Source organism: Tauraco erythrolophus, chromosome 3 (genome assembly GCF_009769465.1).
Source record: "Tauraco erythrolophus isolate bTauEry1 chromosome 3, bTauEry1.pri, whole genome shotgun sequence".
NCBI lineage: Eukaryota > Metazoa > Chordata > Aves > Musophagiformes > Musophagidae > Tauraco > Tauraco erythrolophus.
Window position 1 is genome coordinate 44,228,386 of NC_141467.1, and position 12,847 is coordinate 44,241,232.

The 12,847-nt window shown below is 36.2% G+C and overlaps 1 protein-coding gene across 2 annotated transcripts in view; it reads right to left on the reverse strand.

Moving 5' to 3' along the window:
* LOC104383953 (cadherin-7) overlaps positions 1–12,847 on the reverse strand; it is a 77,336-nt gene that overhangs the window by 13,363 nt on the left and 51,126 nt on the right. The window contains exons 6-10 of one of the 2 annotated variants that reach the window (XM_086609183.1): positions 10,318–10,571; positions 5,496–5,632; positions 3,405–3,526; positions 1,838–1,955; positions 455–498 (exon numbers count right to left, since the gene is read on the reverse strand). In XM_086609183.1, coding sequence (XP_086465309.1) covers positions 455–498; positions 1,838–1,955; positions 3,405–3,526; positions 5,496–5,632; positions 10,318–10,571 — 675 coding nt within the window. Of the gene's footprint in view, positions 1–454; positions 499–1,837; positions 1,956–3,404; positions 3,527–5,495; positions 5,633–10,317; positions 10,572–12,847 lie in introns of those variants that run through there. The other variant, XM_086609181.1, reaches the window with a different exon arrangement.

Sequence of the window (12,847 nt, forward strand, 5' to 3'; positions counted from 1 at the left end):
AAGAGCAAGGCACACCCTGCAGCCTGACACCTGGGGGGCAGCATGTTCCCACTGGAGCTCCATCTGGGAAGCTGCATCAACAATATCGTGATGGTTGCAGAGCTTAGATAGGTCAAGGCTTTCTGCTGGGTGGATACCTTTACTCCCTGGTCAAGGGAGTAAAATTTCAATTATTTACAGATATAGCTATCATATTAACTGAAGAGATAAACATATTAATGGAAGAATAAGTTCTGAAGATCAATAAAATATTTTTTGAATGCAAAAAATATATCCAATTTGTGCACAAATACACATAATTGGACATGTAAAGACATGCACTTGTTTTCAGTCTCAGCTGAGAGTCAACAGATAACTAATATAATCAGTCTAAAATGTGTGCTTCAATGCTGCTCTGAGTCGGGCGATTAAAAAGTCCACGTGTTCCAGCAAATACGTGCAAAACTCACTGTGTTCAATACAGGTTCATAGCTCCTGAGAGGTAGGGTGTTACATCTCCTAGGATGTATAGAAAAGGTCGGTCGATCTGTCTGTCTGTCTATCTGTTTATTTACCTAGCTATTTATAGACAGATATATTGATAGTCCCGTAAAGTTACCTTACTATGTTGTCTATTATGACCTATCTGGCAAAGTATATAAGCACTTCTTGATACAGCATCCTATGAAATATGCATAAAATTAAATAACATCAAGAGAGGCAATTGCTGCTGTGTCTTGCAACTCCATTGATTTTAGTGGCATTACAGAAGTCTATTATTGCTTTTTCCAAATTGTAAGGTCTTTGTAAGTAGGCCTGTCTTTTCATTAAATACTTTACAGTACTTGTAGCAATGTCAGATTTCTGAATAGAGTCTTATTCTAGTGTATTTTTATTATTTTGACCATTATTACTGTTATAGTCCTTATTTTCAAACTGCAAGCTGCTCATATGAAGAAAATTAAGCATGTCAGTAACTACATGCAGAGTAAGGCAATAAACAGCGCTGTGAGAGAATTTTATTAGGTCACATGTTATACTTAGTGAATGTTGTCCAAAGTCTGTCCGTACAAACATTGTCCTGGAGTCCATCATATGTCTATTTTTCTTATTTTATTAATAAGGATGACTTTGTACCTTTGGGTTAGTACTGATCCATAAAAGAGCAATGCAAGAGTAACAGAGTGTCTATTTAGTTCTATTTGCTTCAGTCAGTAGCTAAACTGACTGATATTTTCCCCAATGCCATAATATGCAGTACAACTAACGAGAATACTAATTAGAAGCGTTTTCTCAGATATTTTAACTAATAGAAATATGATGTCAATGGGAGTCTTTGCATAAGTCTTTCGGGAAATAGTCATAAGAAGTCTGTGTAAATACTGTAGGCAGCTTCCATTATAAAAATCATTCTTGAGTAGGTGGGATACTTACTGAAAAGATGTATTTTTCTTAAAAAAAAAACAACTCTTGATTTACCGTGAACTCATTTTTAATGCCCTGAGTTATATCAATAAAACATGAATTCCTAGACATTTTTCAGTCACTGTCCCAAGGTAAAATCTAATTTAGATAAAAACCTACAAATACAAGGAAAAAATGTGAGAAGAGTGACTTCGGGGCGGGGAGAGGGGGGTTGGAAAGAGATTTGAAGCTGCCCTGTTTGGCTCAAGGCTTTAAACAATTCAAACAACAGCTTAATTCCCTTGACAAATAATCTACAGATAAAACTATTTTTCAGGATGATTGCACATAATTTATGTCCTTACCAGAAAAGAAGTTTATGTCATAATTAGCACAACACATTCAAAATGAAGGGCGTCAGTGGTAAATATTTACCTAAAGAAAAGGTCCTCACCTTTGTTGTCCTGAAGTGTAAAATTGTGGTTATTTGCTGCCTCTGCTGTTAAACTGAAGTAGAACTGATGGCCATTTGGTGGGTCATCTTTATCAATTGCACTGATTTTCTGTATGACCTGTTTTGAGATACATAGGGTTTTCATTGTTTGGAATGGTAAGAAACATAAATACATGTACATTGTATAACTCCTTTAATACCTCTCAAAGTATCAACCCTCTCTTGAGTCCTGCTCATATTGCATTTTGATTTTCTGTTCTCCTCAGTATGTGCAGACACTATTAAAACTAAAATGTGAATCGACTCTTTACTTTGTCTGTACCAACTTTATCAGCCAAAAGCAATGATCTGCAGGGCCTGTGAGAATGTCAGGTCCTTCCATTCACCAGGGCTTGGAGTATAGACTGCACAGCAGTGGAAAAAGTGTATCTTCTGGATGACCCTTAGCGGAATTATTATTAATGCCATAATCAATGTTGAAAACTTTCAAAGGAGAAGATTACGCTTTTGAGCATTTTAATTCATGTCCTGTTTTTTTTCTTTTTTATCATGAAAAAGAAAAAGCCACATCATTAGTACGTTACTATTTTATGGGGTTAATTTTTATTTTATTTTATTTTCCATTTTTATTTTCTAAAAATCTGTCAAAATCTTTCTCTAAAACAAAGTGTGATCTTTGCTTAAAATCCATAAAGAATGAGTAGTCAGAGCTAACAGTACTGACCACATCACAGCGAAAACAAACAGGTACTCCAAGAAGAGCATGCATATTCTGTGTTTCTCATGAACACATGCTAATAATCACAGTGTTTTCTGTTAGGGATTTAAATTATACTGTGATTTTGAAATGTGTAATAAACAACATCTGCCACAGGAAGGGCAATATTCTGGGAGAAGACACAAAAGTGTAAAGCCTCCCAGGGAAGATGTGGGATCTGTGTGGGTGAAACATCTACTAGTTTTCTGGGAAACAGTAGAGAGAATGAGAAAATTTATATATTTTCTGAGGTCTTATGAAGTAGAGAGAAAAAATCCAAATATGAAAGACATTAAGGATAAATAACACCAGATACTTTTAGTTGAGTCTAGGACTACTTGGAGGACTTCTGAGTAGTTAAAAAACACTGTTTAATTACATCTCCCTTGTGAAATGGTGGCCTTATGGCCCATACTTCCTAAGGGAAACAAAAGGATGCACTCGTTTTAGGAATGGTAGGCCTTTAGTCTCAGAATAACCTTCATGTATGACCTCCCACTTCCTAGCAAAATTAGGAGGAAGTATGCATGCATTCTTAATATTCTTCAAAATTGGGTGAGTTTAGCAAAATACGTCAGTTACATCAGTAAGAAAGCCAGAGATTTTAACAGCACCTTCAACAAGTAATATTTACACCTGAGTCTTTCTCTTCAGAGGTGCGGTGAAGATGTTAGGATTTGATTAATATGTGCTTGTGCTGCATAGCAAAGTGTTATTTTCATTACTATAAGCTGATTATGTTTTATCTTAGAGCTGGCAGATGGCTGCCTATCTGATAAAAATAAATGTAAAAAAACTATCAAGCCATACCTGACCAGGTTGAGCATTTTCACAGACAGTTGTCTCATACTCCATAGCAAACTCAGGGGCATTGTCATTGATGTCAAGGATAGTGATGGCTACATAGCCTCTCCCAATCTGTGCTGGATTCTCTATAGGAAAAGAAGCCAACAAAACAATCAGGAGCTCCTTGCAAGGTATTCTTTGGGTCAGCATATTTCTCATTTGCATTCTTCTTTTGCATATGCAAATCAAACCAATTACAACCCTTCCTAGAAAGACAAAGGAACCTCTTGGCCTGATCTTCTGGACCTAGTGGAAACAATGGTTATGTTTTCCAGCCACTGCAATGAAATTAAGATATTGCTCTCGGGGATAAACTGAAAATCTAACTCACTAATCACAGCATCGAATCACATCATATGGAAGGATAAGAGCAAGATGATACAAAACCATCACCAAGGTGTATAGCTAGCCAGAACAGCACTATTCGTATTGGGAATAGCATGGCTATTACGGGTTAAATAAATTTTTGTTGCAATTTATTGCAATTGCAAAATTTTGTTGCAGGCTATTAAGAAGTTAAAAACAGAATTCCGTAAGCTATGTATAACACAAAAAAGAGGAAGCTATATTCCCAGGCAGATACCAAAGTATTTAAAGAGCACACACAACTAAGTATTTCAACATTGTCATTAACATATTGAACACTTTAAATATAAATCACATTCTTAAACTGATGCACATCTCTAGCTAAAATATGAATCTGTGCAGGGTTCAATATCATCATTTAATCTTAAAGAGTGGATATTCTTTGGACTAAGCATACAACACATTAATGTGTGCTATACTTATTTTGCTAAATAACGCTTCTGATTTGGAGCAGGGAAAAGAGGGATTGTATGATTTTTTTAACAGAAGTGGTGATATTAGTGATGGAGCAGGGCAGAATGAAAAACTATACAAACTTTCGAATATGTATCTGTCTTTTTATAGGGTATTGCAACCACATTTGAGTAAATATTTTAAGTACTTAAAGCAATGCATCCAAACGTAGATCATAGAGTGTTTTGGTTAGTTTTGATTTATACCAGAGGAGTAAGCAATTTTGACATCAACTTTTTCTTCTGCTGATCTAAGCTGATTGAAAACCAAGCAGGCCATGAACATAAATTGAAGCATTGTAAGGTATTACTTGCGCTCCTAGACTCTCACTTGAGTCAGATATGCCTCTTGGCTACCTTGTGAGTTTTGTTATTACCCAGGAAAATTTTTGGTTTCCATGCTGGCCTCTTAGACCAAAGTTCTGCTCCTGAGAATACAAGATAAATTCATACAGACACTAAATGATAAGTGTTAGCTTTGAGGTTAAACATTAAATTAACTTCACTGAAAGCAAGAAGTTGAGATTTTTAAAATAGTAGGTTAGAGAACAGATAACCCCTTTATTATCACAGACCAAGAGTAGTAATAAGGATGAAAACTGAAGAAATAAATTCTTCAAATATAAAGGCAAAAATATGTAGTTTTTTACAGAATGTATTCAGAGCTGAACAAATTTAAGTTTAAACTTGCATTAACAGAATCCTTGTTGCATGTGCTTGAGGAATTCAAGTCTTCAACACTTTTCATCTTATACCAGAAAAGAAACCAAGTACGAAATATCCTCTACAGTCTTATCTTAGAGTCAGGAAAGTGAAACCACACAAGCATTCATATCCCCTTTCCTTCATACCTTTTAAGAATGCTGTGGCTGACCAACAGCAATCAGCTCTAAGTGAGAGCCTTCAGTAAGATGAACTAACTGCTCTCCTCTATACTTCATGTCACTTTTACTCTAATGGTACTTGGTCTGAGACTGCTGACTTAACATATTTCATCTTCCTTTGTACTTGTTTTTCGGAAGTCAAAAGACTAAACAAGGTGTAAGGCAAAGGAAAGAGCAAATAATCTGTTTTATTTCTGATTTTTTATTACATAGGTTTCTTTTACATTAGGTAGGAAGTTATTTTTATCTGCCATGGTTTGAAAGTGTCATAATTTCTCTCAATGCAGCTGATCACAATAAAGTCTGAAGTTTTACATATAAACAGCCAATAAAATCTTTAAATTGTTACTTACGACTCTCCATAGCCAAAACTGTGATATTATGAACAGCATTAGTTTCCCTGTCCAAAGATTTGGCAGTTGTAATGACTCCACTGTTGGCATCAATATTGAAATACCTCTCTAGGTCTGTGTTTCGATCTATTGAGTACCTAGATGAAGGATGAAAGAAAACTTTTGATTTATGTTCAATTACAGCTTGTAAAAATGTTCCATTGATTTCTTACTAGACAGAAAGAGTTTCCATTGCTTCCCCATTTTGAACTTTGTTTTGTCCAGTTTCTCTGAGGTGCTGAGAGAAACAAAGCCTTATGCAAAGGCAAGAGAGTTACACAACAACCTGTGCTGACACTGGTGGTCTCTTTCCACAGTGCTCTCTTAAGTAAGGTTATAGGTATTACTCTCTCTTTTCTTTCTTCCTCTCTATTGTAAGGAAAACTTTCATTTATTCATGGAATAGTATCCTCCTGAACCCCAGCTAAGGAGAAGGCGAGTTGGAATTTTGCTACATGGCTGTACCAGCCGGGCACTGCTCCCATGGGGGCTGGCAGTCTGAGCACAGAGCTTTCTATCACCAGTAGAAGAACCTCTGACTCACCCAGAGCTGCAGGGGCAGGGGAAAAAAAGAGAGATGATGCAGAGTAGGTCAAGGGATTGCATGTCATCACTGTCAGCTCCTGGTGCTTTACTGTCATTAGACAAACACAGGCTCATGCCCTTAACTCTTTGGCTCAACATATCTTTTACCTCTGAATTTATTTTGGGAAGGGGAAATGAGCTCCTTAGCAAACATAAAATAGCACAAGGGAAAAGGTCAAAATGCCTCTGGGTGTTTTGCTTATAACCCTTTCAGGAGAAAGGGACAGTTGATTAGGCAGATTTAGATTTACAACTGGAATGTTCTTGACATTCGATTTAATATTGGGTCAGATTCCTGCACTCTCATTTAGATCAAGTATGTACTTGAGAGCACTTCGCTACACTCAGGACGAATTAAAATGTCTGAATCAGATCAAGTGTGATCATTACAATTACTGTCACACTGATGATATATTAGATTACTGATATAACATTAACCAAACCCTTTGAACAACGTGGAAGGAAAGAATTACAGAAGATAGTTTAAAAATGGGACTTCCCAGATATAATGATCTTATGACACCATTTATTTGTTCTTGTGTTGTAATATACCAGCTTTTACTTTGTTATATTACTGTGTTTTTATATATCCTTCTTGCCTGCAAAGTCTTAGAGCAGAGACTTGTTACATAATCAGAATTGTTTTACCATATTATGTCACAGCGAGAGAGAAAATGGAGTAAAGAGTTGTAACAACAACAATAACAGCAGTTTTCATGGATTAAAGCTCTCCCTATCTCATTTTTCCCCCCTATTTTATGTTAACTGTAGCTCATTTTTTTACTTTATTTCATGCCAGCACTGTTGTTTACTTAGTCAGCAGTGCTCTTCAGGTGGTTTGTGGCTGGCAAGCTTCCCCATGAGATTTTGCCTGTCATCTCTGCTATGTCATCAATCTTGGCAGGCCCCGTAGCTGGGATTCAGTGTCTTGCCAGCCTTTAGGTTTCTCAATTATTAACACTATCACTATGCAATTTGAAGAGCCAAAGACTTTTCTTTAAAAAAGAGTAAGAAAGAAAGAATGAGAGAGAAGGAGAAGAGGTGAGAAACAAAGGGAAAAAAAGTAAGAAAACAATTTTAAATAAGCAATAAAAAGGAGGGAAGGAAGGAAGGAAGGAAGGAAGGAAGGAAGGAAGGAAGGAAGGAAGGAAGGAAGGAAGGAAGGAAGGAAGGAAGGAAGGAAGGAAGGAAGGAAGGAAGGAAGGAAGGAAGGAAGGAAGGAAGGAAGGAGAGGGGAGGGAGGGAAAGTAAACAAGTTATATAAACTGGATAACAGATTCTTATGAAACAAGAAGAAAAATAATTTTTATGCATAGGAAGCAAGCAGTATCCCTTAACTTATTTACAAGTGTTGTATCCATATTCAAATCATAAAAAACCTATTTTAAATACTTTTAATCCCTTAATTCCTTGCAGCCATTAATACTTGAAAATCTTTGAGCTGCAGGAGTTTTAAATCCTTTATTTAAGCTAGTTCAAACATGAATAGTTCTCTGGTCTGTACAAGACAACCTCTTATTTTCAAAATATTTATTACTTCCCCTCACGCCTCAGTATTGTCAAATTTTAATTGTGTTCGATCTTGTAATTTCAATATTTTCTGAATTGTAACAAATCTGATTTTTAATCAATATCAATATAATCCAATGTTTGGAATTTGGAATACTTATTTATGGATTAATAATTTAAACTTCTTAAATAGATCATGAAAGGTATTATGCATTAATCCTCTTTAACATATTCTAATTTTAGGTGAATCTGGATCTAATGTATATCATAGGAGATGCAGGACAGCTTTAAATTATATGATCTGTCACTACCCCCGACAATGTACATAGCAAGTTCCCAAGTATATAGATAAACTTTCACTATTCCTCTTTTTCCTCCCTTTCAAGTTCCAAACATCTCTGAAGCAGAAGAAATCTCCAAGATACTAGTTAAACTGGCGATATAACTACTTTTTTATGCTGGAATTGTAAAAATTAACCAGATCAAGGCCTATAAACTCATCCTTTTGTTTACACAGGAGTCAAAAGCATTCTGAATGTGGACTGCATTTATGGAACTGAATTTAATCCCACTCTACATGATTCTGCTAAACCATATATTACACACCAGATGCTAACATCAGTGCCAGAAAACCCTGCCACAGCAAAGAAAGAGCTCAGCAAAGATAAGTTTTGCAAGTAAATCCATGCCAACCATCCATCTAGGACTTGTTTATACATGGTAGAAATCAGCTATTTTGAATATGTCACTAATATATAACGAGAGAGAGAACACTTACGTCACCTCTAGGAGTGAAACATATGCTTTATTTTTACAACTTAAGGTTGCTGCTTCTGACATTACAGAGCTACACTAGAGTCCCAAGATCATCTTCAATGCATGAAAGTAAAAATTTAACATCCCAAAAAAAAGTGACATCCAAACGAGTTCTGTACCTGTGAAGAGCTGGGCAGAGAATGGATTGAGAGTAGCCCTGAGGAAAAGAACTTGGGGGTGCCAGTTGATGAGAAGCTCAACATGAGCCGGCAATGTGCGCTGGCAGCCCAGAAAGCCAACTGTATCCTGGGCTGTATCAAAAGAAGTGTGGCCAGCAGGTCAAGGGAGGTGACTCTGCTCTACTCCTGTGAGACCCCACCTGGAATACTGCATTCCGCTCTGAAGTCCCCAGCACAAGAAGGACATGGAGCTGTTGGAGCGGATCCAGAGAAGGGTCACGAAGATGACCCAAGGGCTGGAGCACCTCTCCTATGAAGACAGGCTGAGAGAATTGGGATTGTTCAGCCTGGAGAAGAGAAGTCTCCAGGGTGATCTTATTGCAGCCTTCCAGTATCTGAAGGGGGCCTACAAGAAAGGTGGAGAGGGACTTTTTGCGAGGGTGTGTAGTGATAAGACAAGGGGCAATGGCTTTAAACCGAAAGAGAGGCATTTTAGATTAGATATAAGGAAGAAATTTTTTACATTGAGGGTGGTGAGGCACTGGAACAGGTTGCCCAGAGAAATTGTAGATGCCCCATCCCTGGAAGTGTTCAAGGTCAGGTTGGATGAGGCTTTGGTGTAGTGAAAGGTGTCTCTGCCCATGACAGGGGCGTTGGAACTAGATGATGTTTGAGGTCCCTTCCAACCCAAATCATTCTATGATTCTATGTCTTTTCTACATATGTCCCAATTGAACAAAAACAACAAATGAAACTTAGTACTAACATTTAACTGTGTATGTGTTCCTCCTCCTGCAGATGTTAAAGTTCACAAAGTTTCTGAGTCAGAAGTATTACCCTCTAGATCCTTTACATGTTCCTTTGACAATAAATATTACTGCTCTGCATAGGAAAATTAACAAGTAACTCATTATTGGTTTAACTTAGGTGGTGAGTCTTTGTCCTTGAGCTTTAACCTTAGATATAGGCAAACATAAGATCAATACTTCGTGTTTTCTTATGGTTTCTTTATGATCCTGGACATTAGATTGTGAAAGACTTGCAGGATCTTCAAACACTGAAGACAGAGGAAAAGGCCCTTGACAGTTTTCATGCATCTCTAGTGTTTATACCTCTTCCCATTCAAATGGAAGATATTTGGCTGCAGAAGAATTTACAAAAGCCAAAAGATTATTGCCCTTAATCATCCTGACTAGGACAGGATGTGTTTTGTCCCATTCATTTCTCTCATGTAAAGAGTTTTTATCTAATGTTTTTTTCTCTAGGACCTCAGCTCCAGTTTACCATGCAAGAGTCTGTGTGCTATTACATTCTTGTGCATAGGGCATGCAGAATATGAATCATTATGCAGACACACATAGACACACACATAGACATATATTAAATATTTATATATATTTTGGTCCTGGTTGATTTAAGAGAACGTAACTTGTTAAAGATGATAATAGATTCTTCCTAAACTTAGAGAGAAATAAATATGAGTAATATTCTGAGGCTTTTTTCTTTCGAATCTTGAAATTACATCTTCGCTTCTTTGTTTTACAGAGATTTAAATATATTATTTTTTTAGAGGTTCTGTAGTTCAGGAGCATAAAAGTCAAAATACGCAAACTTTTAGAACATCTCAATCTCCCTCTACAAGAGATAAAAGCTAACTAATCACTTTTGGTGTAACCAAAGACCCTCCCACAACAAAATGAACAACCTCAATACAAAGGATAAATAAACAAACAATTAAGACATCTTATAATTACCTGACAGGACTATTTGAGGCATCCGGATCATGGGCCGCTACGGTTCCAATGATAGTGCCAACCTTTGCTGCTTCAGACACCACCATGGAGTACAAACGTGATGTAAACACTGGTGGCTCATCGACATCTTCTACGATTATCTTCACTGTTGTCATGTCACTGAAGGGTCCCAGACTCAGGAAGCGAGGGTCGACATGCAAATTGGCTGCTTCTATCCTCAGAGTATAGCTTGTCTTAGCTTCAAAATCCAGCTCCTACACAGGTAAAGTTATTTGGAAAATTTATTATGCAATGATGTTGGTGCAAAACTGTTTCACTTAAAACTGTCAGTAAGTACAAAATGAACTTTGCCGGTTGTACCCAACCAGCATTTCTCATTGGTAAAGCATAGTTGATTGTTCACTTTTTAGCTTTCTCAAAACACTATTTGGAGTGTCTCGCTAGTGAATATTCCCCAATGACTTTAACAGCAAAGGTAGTTCTAGCCTGTGAATGAACAAGAATTCTCTGAATTATTGGCAAAACTTTCTGTGATTTCTGTGAGGACCAAATTCTCCCTTATTAATTTATCATTGTGAATGAATACTTTTTGTCTTATTCATATTTTATCTCACCTAATCTCAAATATGATGTGCCATACTACCCAGACATAAGAACTCAATATAATATTCACTGGTGAAAACACCTGATTCAGAAAATTGGGAGGCAGGATGGTTTGCATAGCATTGGGCTTGACTAATCAATTATTTACTCTGTATAAATTTGTGTAGAAAATGTGGTCATCAGTTGAACTACATTGCTTTTATATTGAGATGCAGCCTGGAGATTGTTTTGGTTTGGTTTGCCTATTAAATAAAAGGCACATTAATTTTTTCCACCTTCATTCTGCTTTGATTTTTTTTGATGAAAGTTTAGTTTCTTTTAGAATAAATACTACTTTAGAATTAAAAATTAGCCCCCACCACTAACAGGATATCTGTGGTCTGCAGAACAGTCCCATAAAGAAAATTATTTTGGAGGCAAAAAAGCATCTTACCTCACAGGCAATTATTGAAAGAAAGCATCATGCTAATATTAGCATCATTTACCTTGTATCTGCAGTCTTATTTTGTCAGCTTGCACCAAACACCTGGCTAACTATTCCTTTGCAATTCCAAGTTTAATAACTAAGAATAGCAAAACAAGACACAAGCATTTCTAAAACTGCATTCTGGTTCCTCAGCTAACTTTTCAAACTGTAATTCCGAGTGTATAAAACAGATTAAAAAATGTTTTCTGCAGTTCTGATTCTGAATACATCATAGGGATCAGAAATGTGCTTGCAAAGTAATCTGACAGCATCTACAAAACATTCCTGTACTCACTCAGAGAAGCAGCAGAGGTGAAACACACATCTGTTGACCTACAAATGCAAGGGTCTAAGTTCTCAATGGAGATCTGAGTTACAGTGGGACAAATCCCCACTGACCATCTTAAAGTCAGTGATTATGCTGACGTTACAATACAGCTGTGAACAGTCTAGATTTAAAAATGAAAAAATGAATTGCAATACATCACACTCAAAAAGGCACTGAACTTTTATAAACTCTACGTGGCAGCAAAAGGCTTCTCTGAACAGGAATATATGCGATCTTCATGTTATGCAAGCGCTTACTTCTTGCACTGAATCAGAGTTGCAGTATTTGTAGCTCTCCAAACACAGATATGCCATAAAAGAAAAGTTGTCTGGATATTGGTTACTATACTGGATACAACTGGTCAGTATTTATTACTAAAGCCTGTTAAATTGCTTTTGACTTTAATTTTGGTTCTGTATTTAAAATACAATATGTGTGCTATGACACAAACCTCACAGCCATAATGCAAATGTAATGTGGTGTTAGGATGATGAAAAATGTCTCAGAAACTATATTGTATGGTGACAACAATTAAGCAGATTGAGCAGCAAGGCTAAGAAGATAACCAAGCACACAAATTTCTTAAGACCTTCATTTTCTAACAAAAGCAACGTATTAACTAAAGAAATGATAACTTAAAGAATGTCAAAGACAAAAGGCTAAGATTTGTTGAACTGAAAAAAAAAAAAGCAAGCCTTTAGTAAACAGTATATTTTCAGTCAGAATGTACAAAAATATGTAGCAGAGAGGGGAAGGCTAATTCATTCTCATTAATCAGGGATATCTGTTGAAATCGGAAGATTGAGATTACAGTGATACTAAATTAAACACATGGAAATATATAATGAGACTGCAGACAAGATGGCTTCTTATGATATACTAATGTCAATACCACAGTCATCCTAAGAAAAAAAGATTATTAAAATTCTATTTAAATAGAGAAAGTGCATAGAGCACAATATATGTAACTGGACAAATTATATATATTTTAATTTGAATAGAATAAGCACAACAATGAAGAAATATTATATAATTTTTAAGACATTTGCATGTTTCTATATTGATTAAAGAAGACTGACTTAGAACTTTAATAATAAAAATCACAGAAACATGTGTTTTCCATAAGAATGTTT